This window comes from Physeter macrocephalus, chromosome 8 (genome assembly GCF_002837175.3).
Source record: "Physeter macrocephalus isolate SW-GA chromosome 8, ASM283717v5, whole genome shotgun sequence".
NCBI classification, from domain to species: domain Eukaryota; kingdom Metazoa; phylum Chordata; class Mammalia; order Artiodactyla; family Physeteridae; genus Physeter; species Physeter macrocephalus.
The window spans coordinates 11,560,146-11,580,281 of record NC_041221.1 but is presented as its reverse complement, the minus strand read 5'-3'; the positions used below and the strand labels follow the sequence as shown (position 1 = coordinate 11,580,281).

Genomic DNA, 20,136 nt, shown 5'->3' with positions numbered 1-20,136 from the left:
CATGGCCGCCGAGCCTGCGCGTCCGGAGCCTGTGCTCCGCAACGGGAGGGGCCGCGACAGTGAGAGGCCCGCGTACCGCAAAAAAAAAAAAAAAAAATTTTTTTAAATGGCCTCAATTCTTAACTTTCCTCATAGCCACACCCTTGTGATGTGACCTCGCAGCTCTTCCCATTGGGAGGTGGTGTCTATGTCCCCACCCCAGTTACCTGGGCCGCCCCTGGCCTAGTTTGGGAAACATTGTGCAAGAGGTGGTGGCCAGTCCCAGGGGCCTCGACTTCAGGAGCACCTGCAGGTTTCTTTTCTCTCTCACAGAATCCTGCTGCCACTGTCTGAGGCAGCTGCTGGGTGGTGAGAGACAATGGCCCCATCCCTCCACCAATCGAGCCACCAGATATGCAAGTGTGGCCGTCGGAGATCATCCTAAGCCAAGGCCAACCACCAGCTGACCAGAGACCATGTGAGCAAGCCAGCCGAGACCAGCAGACCTGCCCAGACTCACGAGCAGAAATATAAGCTCACTGATCAAAGCCACTGGATTTTGTGGTTGTTTGTTACGCAGCATTATCGTGGCAATTGCTACCTAATACAGGTGTGATATTGAAATGCACTCATTATGCATGAAGTGCTTAACTTTTGCACGTTCCATGTTAAAAAGAGAAAACACAGTCCAAGTTCATACCTGAGGCAGGATAGTTATGCGGAATGATCTGCTGGAGTTCTCGTCTCTCAGGTAGATGGAGATTTTAGGGAAATAAGACCAAGGTGTTTCAGAATTTGTCCAGCATGCCAGCTGGGACCCCGTCCAGAAACCATCAGAGAATTCTGGGATCTAGACAAAACAAGATCACATGACAAACAATGACGAGTCTGGCACAACAACAGGAAGCAGCTCTCAGCTCTCCTCATTACCTTGCCAGAAGCCCATCACGATAAACACCGCTTAATGTGGACGCAAAGCAAGACATCAGTCCTCTGGAAGAGTGATGGTGATGACAAAATCACAATGATTAAAATTACCGAGGCACGTGGAAGACTTACTGGTATTAGGCACTGCTAGAAGCACTTCGCAGCACTAAGTACTTTAATCCTCAAACACCCACATCAGGGCAGTAACATCATCCCCTCCACTTTACGGTTGAGGGAACCAACGCTCAGAGAAGTGAAATAACTCGCCCAAGGTCACACTGTAGTAGGCAATACCCTTTAGAAGACAGACCAGATCTTAAATGTGGTGCTCAAGGTCCTTTTGGGCATTAACTTCCCTATAAATTCCCTGAGCCCAGTAAGCTTCCTACTGGTGCAGAGCCCTGCGGGGGCTCTCTGCTCTTCTGAAACATCTTTCTCCTCCCCCAGATCTCACCTCCAATGCCACCTTGTCCAGGAAGCCCTCCTTGACTGCCCCCCACGGTGCTGGTACTCCACCATGTATCTCTCATCCTTGGCCTTTCTTCTTGTAGCAGTTTTAATTTTAAATTTATTGGTGTGATTGGTTAACTTCTGTTTCTTGCACTAGAATCTGATTCTTCTAATGACACAGGTGTGCTGTCTGCTCCCCCAACTCCTTCTCATAGACTTAACACCTGGCCCACAGGAAAGACCCAGGGAATGTTCGTGGGTAAAAAAGTGAATGGCCGAGAATGCAGAACGTTTGTTCACCTGTGCCTCTCATCCGGGGACCAGAAGGGCAATGCCAACCATGCTTATCCACTAACTGCTGAATCTGCAAGTTAATTACAAATTACTTCTGTGCCTTCTCAGCAGGCCCAGTGAAGTTTCCAGAGCAGGCCTGCCCTGTTCCTGCCAGCTCCCTGAGGGAAGGACTATGTTGGATGTGTCTCTTTTAACACACTCAGCACACTGCACTGCTCAGGTCAGAACTAGAGGAGCATGTGACGGGGGAGGAGCTAGGAGGACATGTGATGGGGAGGAGCTAGGAGGACATGTGACGGGAGGAGCTAGGAGAGCATGTGACAGGGCAGAGCTAGGAGGGCATGTGACAGGGCAGAGCTAGGAGGGCATGTGATGGGGGAGGAGCTAGGAGGATATGTGATGGGGGAGGAGCTAGGAGGGCGTGTGAAAGGGGAAGAGCTAGGAGGGCGTGTGACAGGGGAGGAGCTAGGAGGACATGTGATGGGGAGGAGCTAGGAAGGCATGTGACGGGGGAGGAGCTAGGAAGGCATGTGATGGGGAGGAGCTAGGAGGACATGTGACGGGAGGAGCTAGGAGAGCATGTGACAGGGCAGAGCTAGGAGGGCATGTGATGGGGGAGGAGCTAGGAGGATATGTGATGGGGGAGGAGCTAGGAGGGCGTGTGAAAGGGGAAGAGCTAGGAGGGCGTGTGACAAGGAGCTAGGAGAGCATGTGACAGGGCGGAGCTAGGAGGGCATGTGACGGGGATGTGGGGTGGAGCTGGAAGAATGCTGACTGGGAGGAAGGGGTATCTGTCAAGGTCCCTGAGGAGGAAGCACATGAGCTGAGTTGAGGGGCAGGTGGGCGTCAGGGAGATGTGGTGGGGAGAGCAGGCAGAGCATGGAACCTGTCCCACTAGACAACGTGATGGCCATGGAGGCTGGCGCTGAGGACAGGAAGGGGCAGGAGATGAGGCTGGAAAGGACCTAGGGGCACCTTCGTGCATTTATCAGAGATCATTTATCAGGGATCTGAGCGCTGCGGCACACGGGGTGGGATTAAGGCATCCAAGCAGGATTTGTGTAGGTCACTGGCTCTTTGAGTCTAACCTCCAGGGAATCAGCCTGGGCTAGACAGATGCATGTGAAAGTCAGTGACCAATGGGTGGGAAGTGATGGTGTGGCCATGGATGGGATGGCTTAGGAGAGGGTACAGGGAGAAGAGAGGGGCGTAGCACCCACCCTGAGAAAGGGACCAGCAAAGGAGACCCCCATGAAGAGGAAAACAGGGAGGAGACGAGGTCCTGGGAGGAGGGTGTTACAGAAGCTGAGAGAACAGGTAAGGAAGGTGAGCAGGGGCGCTGCAGAGGTCAAGGAAGATAGGAAGTGAGAAAACTGGGTGTCCCTGGATGAATACGGACTGAGAGCTGCCTGCTCAGGACCTCGCAGGCATGTGCCGCCGCCCTCGGGGCAGACCACCAGGAGGAAGCTCCTGCGGTCTCTTCACCCATCATAGGTTCTCCACTGAAACTGTCAGTGCCGATTTGCAAAGTCTCTGATGCTGGCCTTCTTAGATTTGTATATTTTAAAAGAATGAAGCCAGTTCGAAATATGTATCGCAGGGAAGAACCCCTTGCTGGATGAGTTAAGAAGGGGTGGGGCAGTCATTTTGCTGGATTCCAGGAAAAGTGAAGCGTGGCTAGTGCTGCACAGAGGGCACAGAGCTCCAGTTTCCAGCTGAAGAATGGGGCTCAGAGGGGCCAAGTAACTGGCCTAAAAGGCACAGCTCAGGACTGGATGGGGGACGTCTGCCTCCAAAGAGGTGCCTGCAAGTCTGGAAAGCCTCCCTGGGGGACAAGCCTTGGGTCCTGGGGGAGAGTTTGGACATTCAGATCATAGAGTTGAAAGTCAGAAGTCAATTTACAGCAGGTGTCATCCTACTTCTGGGTTTTACAGAGGAAGAAGCACTGGGCCTGAGCTAACAAGGGCGCCACAGCTGGGCAGGAAGGAAGCCCAGGTCCCTGCCAAACACAGAACTCCCCACCAGGCTCATTTAAAAATACAGACCTACAGGGCTTCCCTGGCGGCGCAGTGGTTGGGAGTCCGCCTGCCGATGCAGGGGACACGGGTTCGTGCCCCGGTCCGGGGGGATCCCACATGCCGCGGAGCGGCTGGGCCCGTGAGCCATGGCCGCTGAGCCTGCGCGTCTGGAGCCTGTGCTCCACAACGGGAGAGGCCACAGCGGTGAGAGGCCCGCATACCGCAAAAGAAAAAAAAACAAAAAACAAACCGACCTACATATAGCACAGGGAACTGTATTCAATATCTTGCAATAACCTATAACGGAAAAGAATCTGAAAAAGAATACATGTATGTGTATAAATGAATCACTTTGCTGTACATCTGAAAGTAACACAACATTGCAAATTAACTCTACTTCAATAATAAAAAAGAACTACAGACCTACAAACCATTCATTTCTAAAATCTCATCTGAAGAATCTAGGCCCAGAGACAGAGCCCGACATCTGTATGGTGTTTAACTCTTCAAAGCCGGTCCCCTCCTTAACTAAGAAAGAAAACCCAAGCCAAGAGAGCCAGCTGAGATGAACCTAGCAGAGAGAAAGAACACGCACGTCTCTGGTCCACGCGCAAGGAGACAGAGACAGCTCCCACCCGTGTGGAGCTTTCCCTGCTCAAGACAAACATCCTCCCCAGGCCGCTCCCTCCTGATGGAGGCACTGAAATCAGAGGATAATTTTAGACTAGGCAAACAAATTTTGTACTCTCGTTCCTTCTCGTGCTTTAACTACAGTCAGGCACTGCTGAACACATGCCGTGCCGACCTCAGGAGTGCTAGCGCCCCTCTGCCACGGTCCCGCTGGTCCTCGCTGAAGTCACGGACTCTGCAGAGACCCAGGCTGGTCACGGGCTTGCTGAAGTCACATGCTGATGCTGCCAGAATGTCCTTGGGGCGGTTGTAAAACACTTACAGCTCAGAGTATTAAATTCGAAGGTGCTCATGCTAATTTCACCGAGGACATTTTTACGCCGAAAAAAGCAGCATATTGCTCTGCATTTCCAGCCCAGTCTGGTTTTCAGCCAGTTTTCTAAATTTAAGGCACTAAAAATGTTACCTGCCATTTTGTTCTGATTCAGCAGATATTAGACACGCAGTGGACAAAAAAGGCAGATATTGCTGTGCCTTTTTTGTCCTCTGCTCCCTTGACCTTTCAGTTCACAAAGGACCTCGGTGTTGTTTCTTCCTGCTTTCCCCTCTGTGTTCTTTTGATTTCCCTGCTGCTCTTCCTACAGCACTTTCAGACTTTTCAAGTTTGGGTCCAGGACAAGCAAAACCCTGCTCCTCCTTCCCCTGTTCTGCTGTCACCTGTAACAAAGCAACGGCTGTGCGTCTCCTATCAATCATTCTTTGTATTTGGCCAGCCCAGTGGAGTTGCGGGACCGTCAGCCCCAACTGGGGTCAGTGCCAATATAAAGACTTTGTGCAGGAAACGCTCATTTTTGGTCACTTTGCCAGGGTGGCCCTGCGTGAACAGATGCTTATGAAGACACCCACGAAGTCGAGAGAAACGTTTATCTTGTGTCGGGACAAACAGTAGTAGCTCTGTGGTTTGGACGTGAAATAGAAGCTCTTCTCGACCGAGCACGTCGTGCCAGGCTTTCAAGCCCGACCCTCCTCACAGCCCCACGACAAGAACACGGAGACTCTCAAGGGGCACAAGAGCCCTCTCCAGGCACTCAGCTAATAAGGGGCAGAAGCCAGATGAAATTCAATTCCATTTGCCCTTTAAGGCTGCGGTCCTTCCAGTCAATGCCCTGTGGTCTCTCCTGTTGCCTTGAACTAACTGGAAAGGTGGGGTCACACTGGGAATACTGTTAACCAGGCCCTCAAAAGGCATGTTGTCCTTGACCATGATTTTAATTGTATTTCAAAGCACGGCCATAAAAGAATTATTACACTGGTGGATGGCCCTTCGTCTTCTGTGAATCTCATTCTTTTACAGAAGTAGGAATTACAATCCCCGCATAGCTTGGATGAAGGCCAAAAAAGGAGTACAATTTTTGGCTTGTTTTAAAGGCTACAGACATATTCCTGGTTTACTATTTACTTTAATATAGTATATTACCAAGTGGTTCTTTTCCCCCTTAGATTACAAAAGTACTATGCTAACTGCAATGTTATTTGAAATACTAAAAAGCATCGCACCTTCAGATCCAAGTCCTCTGAGGTTAAAGTGAAGGAATTATTTGCTGGTTAATATCAAAGAATAAGACTGTGAACTTAATAAGTAATCATTAAAATAAAACAACCTCAGAATCCCCAGACGGAGACTGTTAGACTACGTGGTGGTATCCCCCAGTACGCAGTCATGACCTGGTGTGACCTCTGAGATTCATCCAGCATCCCGAGGACTCACCAGAGACGTGCGGGCCACTGCCTCGACCACGGCATCAAACACCTTCTGTGGCAGGCGCAGCAGCGTGGTGCCACTGTCCACGATGGCCTTGTCCGCGTTGTACTAGAACGGGAGAGGGGGTGGGGAGAAAGCACATGAGCGACAGGGCACCCACATCGATGCACGGCTCCAGCCCGCCGTCACCATGGATCTGTGATACACCCGTTCGGCTGTCACGGTACCTCCTTGGTGGCTACGATTCATTTCATCTTCTCAGAACTTGGGAACCGAGAACTTCCTTTGCCCCATGTTCTCATTATAGATAAAGAAACCGAGGCCAGGAAAGGGCAGTGACATTGACCGAAATCAACAGCCTAATTGCAGGGCTTCTCTCTTACTCAGCAGTGGCCAGATCCTGTCAAGGATCCCCCAAAGAGGGAAGACCCGTTTGTCTTTAGAGGTTGAAATGATACACTAAACGTCCTTTACACAAATCATGAAAAATCAAGTCTCTAGTACCCTGCTCCTGGAGGAAGAGGGGGAAGGACAGTTTTTCAATAGACACCCCATATTTGCATTTAGAATGGAACCAAAGCCACATTCAGTAAGAGAATCTCACACACACAGAGGCATTCCCAGCCCTGACCCCGCCTCTGTCATTCTTTACGAGGCCAAGTGGGAAGAATGGAGGTCAGTGGGCCAAGACCAGAGTAGTCACCCAACCTCTAGGGACATAACTGTATGAGCAAGGCTGCCCAGGAATGGAGTGAGTCGTGGGCAATTGAATCCTCCTGCTTCTACGGCAAACCCATGAGTCATAGGACCAAACACACCAAGCGGGTCAAAAGGAAATAAGGATTTGTTTAGGTAGCAGGTGGGAGGAGTGAAGAATTTTGAGAAATTGAAATACAGCAACTGATTCCCATTTTTTCAAATGTAAAACTAATTTCAGTTTAGAAGCAAAGTTACCTTGAATATAATCTAGTTTGTTCGCACTTGTATGTGTCAGAAAAGCTCGCACACTGAAATGCTGGGGGGGTGGGATGTTCTGGGTTTTGTTGTTTGCTCTGTGTGGCAAGCTTGGCTGATTGTGGGGGGCAGAAAAGAACCAGGAATACGAGAATCAAACCTCCAAATAAATGCTTCACTCTCCAACACACACTCTCACACACGCACCCGCGCACACACGCACGTGCGGAGTCTGTGCTTCATTTTAGGCCCTCCCATCTGATTCTATCACTGGACTCTTCAATGGCAAGTAAATGCCTCTTGACAATAAACCGATTTGTGGACTTAGGACTGAAACATCATCCCAATGGAATGGACCATCCCTTTATCAAGCTTTGACTGTTTTTTCAGAGGCATCTGTGTATCTGAGAACTTATGGTACAATGTGATGGTTAAACTGAAAGGCAGTGATGACAGGTAAGAGTACAATGAATGCTGATGAAATGCTGGTGGTTCTTGTAAACCGTTCTGAAAATATTGTAGAGGACCAAGTCTCCCTCAGATCCTCATAATCATGTCATTATGTGCCACAAACAAGCCAAACCGCAGCAAGAGGGTGTGAACGAGGTTAACGAGAGATGTGGTTTCCCAGCTCTGCACATGTGCCCCCTCTGAGCACCATCCAACTCCATGCACATCTTTAGAGCACGTTTCTTCGAGTGAGAATTGTATACTGGGGGGAAGGGGATTAGCTGTGAATGGAGGATAAAGCTGATGATTTACTTCTGGTTTCATTTCGCTAATTTTTAGTCCCATTTTACACTGATAAAACCCTGCTTACTTCTCGTCGTGAACAGAGATCAGGGACCATCAGGCCAAGATGGTATGGATAGTTCTCTTCACTCACCGTTTTAGGCTAATTCCTCTCTATTAAGAGAAGCAGTTGAAGGGAAGCAATTTTTTTGGTGGGGGGGATCAGTGGTATAAAATCATCTACAAAAAGGCCCTGTAACTTTTAATGTCATGAACTTTTGATTTATCTTGCAATGTAATGTACCCTCTGAGTTCATATTCAGGTCCCAGCTGTAATATTTAAGTGACCCAGGCACACACAGACAGGTAGACACAAAGAGATCACACAGTGGAAATACCTCTCTGCAGTCCAGATTAAGGTTCTGGCCTCCAATTTCTAATTTCAGAATTTCTATCTGATAATACCACTCCTCCTTAATAGGGGTATACCAGATGTCTCCTTTGTACAAGGTTGGTTCAATTCCACCCAGGACCTGAGATGGAAAATATTTACAGGTATAAGAGAAAAAAATATACAGGCATGTAACAAGTTACACAGAGAAGCATGCTCTTATAAGGCAAAACTTCACTAGAATTAGTACTTTCCATTTATTGGGATGTTATAAATAAATTCACACACCTGAAAATTAAACAGGGAACATTCTGGGGCCATGTATCCAAAGATCAAAGACTTTTATACCCTAGTCTAATCAGGATGCTTTGATGGTTTCCCTTATCTAAAGTTAGTACATACAGTTCCAGTTCCATGACATTGAGATCCTCCCCTCCGGCCCCCACCCCGGCCACTGGCAAAGAAATGCAATAAAATTGTAAACCATACAGACTGACAAAAATTTAGTTCCTCAGAAGACAGAGGATGACTTCCTGCCCTGCACATTTGCATGGAAAGCAGAACAAAAGGGCTTCCCTAACCAAAACTTCATTTTGCACATCTGTATAGCATGATCCCACAAATCTAGGCTACCCTCTCCCCTGAAAAGGTGATAAAAAAGGTGTTGAGGGCAGGTGTATTGTTAGCAATCAAAGTAGATGAGCCTGCTTTTCATAGGTGGAGAGCAAAGGGGTCAACATCACCCACCCTGGTGGGGGGGGCCCTTCATGTGCATTCTCCCCATCACCTCCTACTTTAGACGTCTGGGTGCAGGGCCCATCAAGAGGACACTTGGGTTATGGCACGTTCACAGTGTTGATTCTGCTTCACTATGTGTGTGCTGTGTATGTGCATGTGTGTGTATGCGTGTGTATATAAGTGTGTGTATGTAAGTGTGTATGTGTAGGTTTGTATAGCTGTGTATGTGTGTGCATGTGTGTGTATATGTGTGGGTCTGTGTGTGTATGTGTGTGTATATGTATGTGTATATGTGTGGGTCTATGTGTGTATGTGTGTGCATGTATATGTGTGGGTCTGTGTGTATATGTATGTGTATATGTGTGTGTGCATATGTGTGTATATGTATGTGTATATGTGTGGGTCTGTGTGTATATGTATGTGTATATGTGTATGTGTGTGCATGTGTGTATATGTATTGCATATGTGTGGGTCTGTGTGTATGTGTGTGCATGTGTGTATATGTGTGGGTCGGTGTGTGTATGTATGTGTGTGTGCATGTGTGTATATGTATGTGTATATGTGTGGGTCTGTGTGTATATGTATGTGTATATGTGTGTGTGCATGTGTGTATATGTATGTGTATATGTGTGGGTCTGTGTGTGTGCATGTGTGTATATGTATGTGTATATGTGTGGGTCTGTGTGTGCATGTGTGTGTATGTATGTGTGGGTCTGTGTATGTGTGTGCCTGTGTGTGTATATGTATGTGTGGGTCTGTGTATGTGTGTGCATGTGTGTATATGTATGTGCATGTGTGTGGGTCTGTGTGTAGGTGTGTGCCTGTGTGTGTATATGTGTGTGTGGGTGCCTGTGTGTGTATATGTATGTGTATATGTGTGTGTGTGTGCCTGTGTGTGTGTGTGTGTGTGTGTGTGTGTGTGTGGAGAGAGAAAGGCTGTGCAGGTGTCCCCGTCTCCCCACCAAATTTATGAAATCACAGTCCTCCATGTGTGTGTGTGTGCCTGTGTGTGTGTGTGTGTGTGTGTGTGTGTGTGTGTGTGTGTGGAGAGAGAAAGGCTGTGCAGGTGTCCCCGTCTCCCCACCAAATTTATGAAATCACAGTCCTCCCCCTTTGCCTCCCCTCCCCAGAGTAAGGCCCACCTGCCACCCCACCCCACTGGTCCTCATGGGCCCCGGCCACACCCAACAAAAACAGTTACCTTTCAAAGGAACATTTTTTTAAAAAGCTTTAAAGGAATCTGACTTTAAGCAACAGTGTAAGACAACTATACCCCAATAGAAAAAAAAAAAAAAAAAGGCATGGGGATAAAAAAAAATAAAGGAATTTTGGGAAGCAATGAGAATCATCTTATGAGATGGCAGGATGATTAGGAAAGATAAAAATAATACCTACTTTTATCCATTTTTAAGGGCTCTCAAACAAGGAGTATTAATATCTGACGGTACCTATGTATGCCTACATGTCTAATATTTCTATCAGGATCTTAATAAAGCAGAAAGAGCAGCCCCACTGATCTCTGATGTTCCCCCTTTAAGACGAAAAGATACCCACAAGACTACCTCCGTTGGTACCAGATCCAGCGACCGGCAATCCAGCCCCACACATCTGCATGGAGAAAACATCAGGGATCCTTGCTTGTGCCACGAGGGAATCAAAGAACGTCTCCAGAGAACTTGACGGCTGCAGGGGGGACGGGGAAGAGCACAGCTGCTTCAGGACTCACAGTGTAGACAAGCAGTGACCCCAAGCAGGCACCAGGCATGGCACACAACACGGCATCTCTTTATATTTAATAATTTCAAGGCTAAGGAATAAACAAGCTTGTGATTAAGTACACTGATTCAGAAACCTCCAACAGAACTCCCTAAGACTTGGTATTTTTCCTTTGGGGATGGCGGCTCTGTTGGAAAAATAAGATAGTATTTCCGGAAGCTGTTAAGAGGCTGCCCCATTTACCATCCTGACTGCCTTGTGAGGCAGGCGTGAGAAGATGTGGAAGTGGGTTACCCAGGTAGGGGGTGGATTCTAATCTTAGATATTTCAGAGTAAGGAGAGAACAGCGTCTCCAGGAGCTGCCTTTGCAGCTTCAGAAAAAGTTTGTATTCACCCCTTTCAGCTGTAGGCGTCCATCATGCAAATGACAGGTGCCTGACCCATGAGGACAGGTCACATCCCAGATCCCGGACCCTGGGAGGCGGCTTAGCTCTGCAGGCTGTCTCCTGAACTCTGGCAACCGGGAAAGGGACGATGCTATTCCCCTGCAGTTTAAAAGCTCATTTTTCCCCATTGCCCTATGTCAATAATGTCCTCTGTGCTTCTGTTACATGTAACCACACCTTCAGAGACCAGCTGTATTTCTCCAGGACTGAAAAGGAGGGATGGTCTGTGAACAGGTCTTAGCTGGGGGTGGGTCACAGGTGCTGGTGGTCAGGAAGGAAGGTCACAGACCTATGTTTCGATTTTGGCTTTGACAACTGAGAGAGATTAGAGTTGGTTACTACGAACGGTTAGCTCTTGATGAAAAAGACTGTAGCGGCACAGATGCTCTTGGCATCTTCTGAGCACCTACGGTTAATATAAGGAAGGATAATTCATAATCTGTAAGAACTAAAACTCTAATGCTAGAGGGAGTGACGGCAGTGTTATCAGACAGACAGAAACTTGCCCATTTCTCTAGTTCATCTGTATTTGGCATCCTATCTGCTTCTTTCCCAACCGCTGTGGACTCTCTTGCAGAATTCAGTACAATCTCTACATGTAACCTTGTCTAAATAGGTTGTGTTTGGGTCAAGGAATGAGACAAAGGCCCCCTTGTGAAAGGGGCTGGGTCTGGTGATGACCCAGTCTGTGTCCACCTTCTTGAGAGGCAGTGAGATAAACACTGCCTGGAACTGAATCCTGGCTCCGCCTCCCACCTGCTGACCGTGTGACTTGTTCCTTTGTTTCCTCATCTGTAAAATGGGGATCACAGTCGCATCCCAGAGCTCTTCTGGGGCTTCAATGGGTCGGTACACACAGAGTGCTTGGAAGAGTGCCTGGCACACGGGACAGGATCTATAATTGTTCTGTCAGGTCATTCTTCAGTAGGACTCGGGATCCTTTAAGGTCTAAAAGCACACAGCTGCCCAGGACCAGCCCAAGAGAACCTGATTCTGCAGGGATGCTGCTGGATGCAGGCAACTGTAGTGTGACAGACCTCACAGGTGGTTCTGGCCACATCCCTGATGAGAAGCACCTGGCATCGGCCGGGGGCCACCACACACTATGACACCACTGGGTGCTCGGGGAGCCTATTTCGGAAGCACCTTTGGGCCACCAACCCAGACTGCCCTGCCAGTCCTGTTTCTAGCCGTGCTTCACTTCCTACAAATCCTGTTACTGTCTCCCCAAACCTAGGGAGTGAAGACAATTGGCGATCTTGGAATTTCATGGGTGAAAAGATAAAAAGTCATGTGGGGAGTCTGGACACCCAAAAGAACCCCAAAGCAGTCTATTCTCAAGGAAGTTTTACATATTATTAACTCCAGATAATTTAGCTTTATGCTACCCTCCTCTAAATAACCAGCATCAAATCAATCATACATCTTTTATTTTCAGAGTCACAAGAAGATGAAACATTTTGCCTGAGGTCACATCGTCAGTGAAAAGCACTTAGGAATGTAAGTTGGTTGCTACAAGTTTGGGAACTCATATTAAGCTTTTCCTACAGTGCTGAGCAAAAAAACGGCTCCAGAAGCCATCTGGGCTCCGTAGAGGGGGCTCTACGGAGGGGGGCTCTACCCCAGCCCTAGGCAAGGGGTAAACCTCTCTGACCCTCAGTCCACACATCTCTAAAAGGGGGATAACAGGGGCCTACAAAGTCTGCCTTGTGGGGAGGTCTCAGACACCTTGCAATGGTCTCAGCCTAGGGCTTCACGGGCTATTTTCTGTCCTTGAGAAGCCACAGTGTTGGGAAACGGCCCCTGCCTACTGGCCCATCTCCACCCCCTCATCGCTGCCCTACATCGCTTGCTAGTAAACTTGAGCTGGAACAAATGTCCTTATGGAGAGAAAACAGGCCTTTCTGCACCCACGATTCTTTGTTCCACACTTAGCTCTGGCTTGAAGCCTAACTCTGAACAAGGAGAGGCCGAGCCGGGGTGCCCGTTTACAGGCCAGGAGGGGCAACCTCTCCTCAAGTGTATGCTAACCTGCCCTGGTCTCCCGGAGCCCAGGGGACACACGGGTGTCGGATCCGCCTGCCCCTGGCATCCCTTCCGGGTGGACATTTCCCAGCCCACCTCACCTCCTGCTCATGAACACTACTTCCTTTGGGTGGGGCCAAGGACAGATAACCGGAGAACACTCAATCCTGTCCTTCCCTGTTTTGTGACGGTTCTGACGCTGATGAGAGCGAGGGTCCCACCAACTCCTCGCTGCATCGCTAATTCCAGCGGCTGGCGGTCCGCAGGGCGCGCTTGCAGGCTGCCTGTGCTCCCGCCGCAGAGTCAGGGAAAGGCAGCACGGTGCTTTGTCTGCCTGGTGGGACACCTCTTCCTGCCGAGGGTCCAGGGTCACGTCTTTATGTGAATGTATGAATTTAATACATGTGTTTACTCTTAATCCTGCCCAAATAAAAACCCCTAAACAAATACCATAATCAAAGTGATTCAGCTTCTGATAACACCTGTCAACTATACAAGTAAAATAAACGAAAGGCAAATGACAAAAGTGATGCTATGAGTGTACCTTGTCGGAAGGTTCAAAGAATGTCACCATTCGTCTTAAATTTAAAAAATGCTTCGAGATAAAGTTAATTGTGCGAACACTGATCCTTCAACCATGTGATTCTCACTGACTGCCTCGGACAGCTGGACCCATCTGTTGGCCCCTCCAATGACGGGCTTCAGAATCTTGTCCCATCACTCCATTTCCTTAGACCTACCCATTACTCTCACCTTGGCCAGGGTAGCATAAGCCAGTCCAAGTATCCCATTCCATTTAATCCCAGGCAAAAAGAAATTCTCTGACTCAAAGATGGTGGCAATGTTGACCAGAAAAGAACTGTTGAAGCCTTTTGGGATGGTGACAACGTCCTCCCCAACGAAGCCAGTCCAGCTCCCTTGCGTGTACTTCACGGTGACATCAAAGCCCTTGGGGCGGTAGGTGCTGGACCTGGAAAAAGAGAAGAGGCATCGTGTCCTGTATGCCGTCCACCTGTCCCTGTTCTGACCACATGGCGGTCCCGGCTGCAAAGACAGCGGCCCTACGCCCAGAAGATCTGCGTAAGCCATTCTTCATAATTAAGGCTCCTCACGCTGACAAGGTGACATTTCCCATAAAAAATAATCGCTAACATTTGGGTAATGGTGTCTTCTGCGCCACGCGTAGGGAGTACTGGGGTCAACGCGCAGCCCCAACTTTAACTCTTCTCTCTGCCCAAGTCCTGCCCCGTAAGCCAGATGGTGTACTTAACTGCACTGGCCTGGGACGCCACTACTGGGGGGTGGGCCCCGCCTGGCCCTCTGGCTCTGCGGGGACCCTGCACTGCTACTCTGTGACAAAGGGAGGGGCTGGCAGCCCAGAAAGAGTGGCCACCAGCTTGTGGCCTGGGGTTCAGATTCACACAAACAGCCAACGTGATGAATAAACATCAAGCCACACACCCCCAGTACCAGGGCTGTCCCTCCTCAGGGCCCGCACGACCTCCTGGTGTCACAGGTTCCTTCTCAAGGTCGTCCCTGTGACCCAAGCTGATTATACTCACATCAAAACATGAAGGAGGATGCTGACAAGTGACTGTGACAACCCCACAACCCCGAAGGGTGAGAGTTACTGAAACAGAACAACATGAACAAGACCAGACAACGGGTGGGGTAGATGGAAATCCTGCTCTCGGGATTTCAGAGACAGACAGTAAACCAATGAACCCCTAGAATTCCAGGCGATGATAGAGTGATGAGTCACCCAGAGAAGAGAGCAGGGTGAGGGGAGGGTGTGGTCACCGAGGCCTCTCTGAAAGAGGACATTTGTGTAAGACCTGCCTGAAAACAACAAGCCACGGGGCTCTCTGGGGAGGGGCATCCTGGAGAGAGAACAGTAGGTGTCAAGGCCCTGGGGTGTCCAATCCTGTGAGGTCACTCTTATACCTAATTGAGCTTGAAAACTCTGTTGACTACAGGTAGGAACCCAAGGGACATCTCTGAGCAAATATCTGGGTATTTAGGAGAACGATCAGGTTCCTAAGAGAAGTGTCAAATCACCAAACATATCACTGTAAAGTGTTCCTGCTTGTCTGCAGTTTTCATTCCATTTTGTTTTAACATTAAATCTCTGAACGTTAATACATGTTACTAAGTGTCTGCTATAGGATTATATGAATTTGCTGTATGGATTATATGGTCTTTTGGGGAGTCAGGGAGAAAGTTAAGTCAGGGATGATATGACTTTTTTTCAGTACATCTCATAAGCTTTAAAAATGGTAACAGTCTTTAACTCAGTAATTGCACTTCTGAGAATCTGATCCTAAGAAAACACCCATGATGCAAACAGAGATTCATGAACAAAGACAGTCATTATGTTTTATCTATAACAGCAAACAGTTGGAAACAACCTAAATGCCCAGTAAAAAGGAAACAGTTTAGTAAATTATGGTACATCCATATGATGGAATATTAAGTAGCTCTGAAAAATGCTGTTGAGTAAGACATTTTCAATGACACAGTAAAAACATAAGGTAAAAGAAACATTTGTATATGTGGCAGAATCTTCTTCAAAAAAATTTAATACACTCCGATATTAGCAGTGCTACCTCTGGGTGGTGGGGTTTTGTAGGGGAAACTCTCATTCTTGTGGTTAGATCCTTCCATATTTTCTGCATATATAACTTCTTATAATCAGAGAAAAAAGGTTATTTTTAAAATGTCTGGCAGACACATTTTGGAGAAATTTAATTTATTCTAACTTCATAATGGGATATGAAATATGAAGAATATTTAATTTTAACATTTTCTGACTATTTTAGCTAACTCCACCATGATCTTAAAAAGAGAGTGGCATTAAGTGAACATTTTATGTACAGATGTCTTCTGACAAGGGCAGGCACAGACCAAAAAGTAAGTGTGGATGGACCCCGGGCACATGGAGCTCTAAGGGACCCATCAGAAATTACACATATAAAGCGCATAGTCAGGTCATTGAAATGCAGGCACTTGAAGGTTGGTGTTTTAGTGCCAGCATCAATTCAGTGATGCCTGTAACACAGCAGGGGCTGCACACGTTTAGGATGAAAAGCAATTAAAATACTAAATTGTCAGTCCCTTTTGACAATTTGGGGTCATTCCTCAAGTTTAAAACTGCACTACTGCTGGGGGTATAGATCAGTGGTAGAGCATCTGACTGCAAAATACTACTGCTAATGGAAGAGGCTAATTATTCTGAAAGGCTTAGAGAATGTGATCTAGCACAGGGTTGGCAAACTTTTTCTGTAAAGGGCCAGAAAACAAATCTTTCAGGTTTTGTGGGTCACATGATTTCTGTTACTACTCCACTCTGCTCGTGAAGAAGCAGCCACATATGACAGATAAACAAATGTGTGTGTCTGTGTTCCAATAAAACTTTATTTACAAAAACAGGCAGCAGGTTGGATGTGGCCTGTCAGCCCTAGTTTGCCAACTCCTGATCTAGAAGATTATTATCTCCCCAAACATTCTATAGTACCATGACTTTCTTTTGAGAAGTTTTTTTATTTTTACTCTGTCCAGACTACAGAAAACTCATTAGAATCTGCCGATGTTACTGATAAGATGGACCAGGCTGACCATCTAAGTAGCATGTCCTCTGCAGTGTACTGACCAGCTTGCTATTTCCCTCATGGGCGAACTTTCTGGATGTTGCGGTGCCACTTACAGAGAGAGGAGAGGTAGTTGGAGTTACACTCTGCCTGCAGTCAAACAGTACTTCAACCACTTAGGAGCCATGTGTGACCCTAAGTCCAGTTAATTAACTTCTCTGCACCTCAGTTTCCTCAGTTAAAAAGTCAGGACAAGTACAGTACCATACCTCATGGGGTTAATATGAAGGATTAGGAGAGTTAATACTGTAAACCATTTAGAACAAAACCCTGGAACACAGCAGGTACACAACAAAAATAGCTGCTATTATTATAATTATCTAATCACTTGCTACCTTTATTCAATCTATGGACTGCTATTAGAAAATGTAAGATATTTTTTCTAGAAAATGTTCCTATAGAGATACTCTTTCTGAATATCCAAAACTGTCTCATTCTGAAGTCCAACAACCTCCAGGAAAAGGGGCAAGTCTTGGGTAAGACTGGGTTAAAATGATCCAGGGAGGGGAGGAACCTTCTAGGTTTCTAAAAGATGGAGCTCTCCTGTGTTCTGGACCAGGGCTGTCCAACAGAACGTCTGCAGTGACAGAAATATTCTCTACCTATGCTTCCAATACAGTAGCCACAGGTGGCTACAGAGCATCTAAAACGTGACTGTAGATCTTCCTCAACATACGATGGGGTTACATCCTGATAAACCCTTGTAAGCTGAAATTATCATTAAGTTGAAAGTGCATTTGATATACCTAACCTACTGAACATCCTAGCTTAGCCTAGCCTACCTTAACCATGCTCAGAACACTTATATTAGCCTACAGTTGGGCAAAATCATCCAACACAAAGCCTATTTTATAATAAAATATTGAATATCTCCTGTGAGCTACTGAATATGATATTGAAAGTGAAAAACAGAGTGGTTGCCTGCGTCCAGCATGGTTAACAGTGCGTAGCTGTTTACCCTCATGATCGCGTGGCTGACAGGGAGCTACGGCTGACGCTGCCCAGCAGCACAAGAGAGGATTGTCCAGCATATTGCTAGCTTGGGAGAAGATCAAAATTCAGAATTCAAAGTACAGTTTCTACTGAACGTGCGTTGCTTTTGCACCATTGTCAAGTGGAAAAATCATAAGTCAAGCCATCATAAGTCCGCGACCGTCTGGACAGTTTGACTAAAGAACGACTCTTTATGCAACATTAATTAATTTAAATTCAAATAGCCACGAGGATCTTCAAGATGGCGGAAGAGTAAGACGTGGAGATCGCCTTCCTCCCCACAAATACATCAGAAATACATCTACATGTGGAACAACCCCTACAGAACACCTACTGAACACTGGCAGAAGACCTCAGACCTCCCAAAAGGCAAGAAACGCCCCACGTACCTGGGTAGGAAAAAGAAAACACAGAGACAAAAGAATAGGGACGGGACCTGCCCCTCTGGGAGGGAGCTGTGAAGGAGGAAAGTGTCCACACACTAGGAAGCCCCTTCACGGGCGGAGACTGCGGGTGGCGGAGGGGGGAGCTTTTGAGCCTCGGAGGAGACCGCAGTAACAGGGTGCGGAGGGCAAAGCGGAGAGATTCCCGCACAGAGGATCGGCGCCGACCGGCACTCACCAGCCCGAGAGGCTCGTCTGCTCCCCCGCCGGGGCGGGCGGGGCGGGGAGCTGAGGCTCGGGCTTCGGTCGGAAGCAGAGAGAGGACTGGGGTTGGCGGCGTGAACACAGCCTGAAGGGGCTAGTGCGCCACGGCTGGCCGGGAGGGAGTCCGGGAGAGTCTGGAGCTGCCGAAGAGGCAAGAGACCGTTGTTTCAGGGGGCGCGAGGAGAGGGGATTAAGCACGCCGCTTACAGGAGCTCCAGAGACGGGCGCGAGCCGCGGCTATCAGCGCGGACCCCGGACCCCAGAGACGGGCAGGAGACGCTAAGGCCGCTGCTGCCGCCACCAAGAAGCCTGTGTGCGAGCACAGGTCACTCTCCACACCTCCCCTCCCGGGAGCCTGTGCAGCCCGCCACCGCCAGGGTCCCGTGATCCAGGGACAACTTCCCCGGGAGAACGCGCGGTGCCTCAGGCTGGTGTAACGTCACGCTGGCCTCTGCTGCCGCAGGCTCGCCCCACATCCGTGCCCCTCCCTCCCCCCGGCCTGAGTGAGCCAGAGCCCCCGAATCAGCGGCTCCTTTAACCCTGTCCTGTCTGAGCGAAGAGCAGACGCCCTCAGGCGACCTACATGCAGAGGTGGGGCCACATCCAAAGCTGAAACCTGGGAGCTGTGCGAACAGAGAGACGGGGAGGTCTCTCCCAGCAGCCTCAGAAGCAGCGGATTAAATCTCCACAATCAGCTTGATGTACCTGCATCTGTGGAATACCTGAAAAGACAACGAATCATCCCAAATTGAGGAGGTGGATTGTGGGAGCAACTGCAGACTCGGGGTTTGCTGTCTGTGACTGACCAGTTTCTGATTTTTATGTTTATCTTAGTTTATTTTTTAGCGCTTGTTATCATTGGTGGATTCCTTTATTGGCTTGGTTACTCTCTTCTTTCTTTTTCTTTTCTTTTTATTAATTTTTAATTTTTTTATTGTAATAATATATTTTTAAAACGTTTTCTTTTAGTAACTTTATTTTATCTTTTTTTTCCTTTCTTTCTCTTTTTTTTCTCCCTTTTCTTCTGAGCCGTGTGGCTGACAGGGTCTTGGTGCTCCAGCCGGGTGTCAGGCCTGAGCCTCTGAGGTGGGAGAGCTGAGTTCAGGACATTGGGCCACCAGAGACCTCCCGGCCCCATGTATATCAATCAGCGAGAGCTGTCCCAGAGATCTCCATCTCAACGCTAAGACCCAACTCCACTTAACGTCCAGCAAGCTCCAATGCTGTAAACCCCATGCCAAACAACTAGCAAGACAGGAACACAACCCCACCCATTAGCAGAAAGGCGGCCTAAAATCATAATAATTTCACAGACACCACAAAACACACCACCGGACACAGTCCTGCCCACCAGAAAGAAAAGATCCAGCCTCGTCCACCAGAGCACAGGTACCAGTCCCCTCCACCAGGAAGCCCACACAACCTATTGAACCAAGCTTATCCACTGGGGGAAGACACCAAAAACAACGGGAACTACAAACCTGCAGCCTACGTAAAGGAGACCCCAAACACAGTAAGTTAAGCAAAACGAGAAGACAGAGAAATACGCAGCAGATGAAGAGTCAATCAAGTCCAGGAAGCACAGAGAGTCCCATACAGGATAAATCCAAGGAGAAACACACCAAGACACATATTAATCAAACTATCAAAAAATAAACACAAAGAAAAAATACTGAAAGCAGCAAGGGAAAGGCAACAACTAACATATAAGGGAATCCCCATAAGGTTAACAGCTGATCTTTCAGCAGAAACTCTGCAAGCCAGAAGGGAGTGACAGGACATATTTA

The 20,136-nt window shown here is 48.0% G+C and overlaps 1 protein-coding gene across 1 annotated transcript in view; it reads right to left on the bottom strand.

Annotated features, from left to right (window-relative positions):
* The window catches only part of BACE2 (beta-secretase 2), a 101,592-nt gene that overhangs the window by 30,367 nt on the left and 51,089 nt on the right, over window positions 1–20,136 (bottom strand). Inside the window, exons 3-7 of the mRNA XM_024120282.2 lie at window positions 13,816–14,032; window positions 10,430–10,558; window positions 8,145–8,279; window positions 6,067–6,168; window positions 680–829 (exon numbers count right to left, since the gene is read on the bottom strand). Of these exons, the coding sequence (XP_023976050.1) occupies window positions 680–829; window positions 6,067–6,168; window positions 8,145–8,279; window positions 10,430–10,558; window positions 13,816–14,032 (733 nt within the window). The remainder of the gene's footprint in view (window positions 1–679; window positions 830–6,066; window positions 6,169–8,144; window positions 8,280–10,429; window positions 10,559–13,815; window positions 14,033–20,136) is intronic.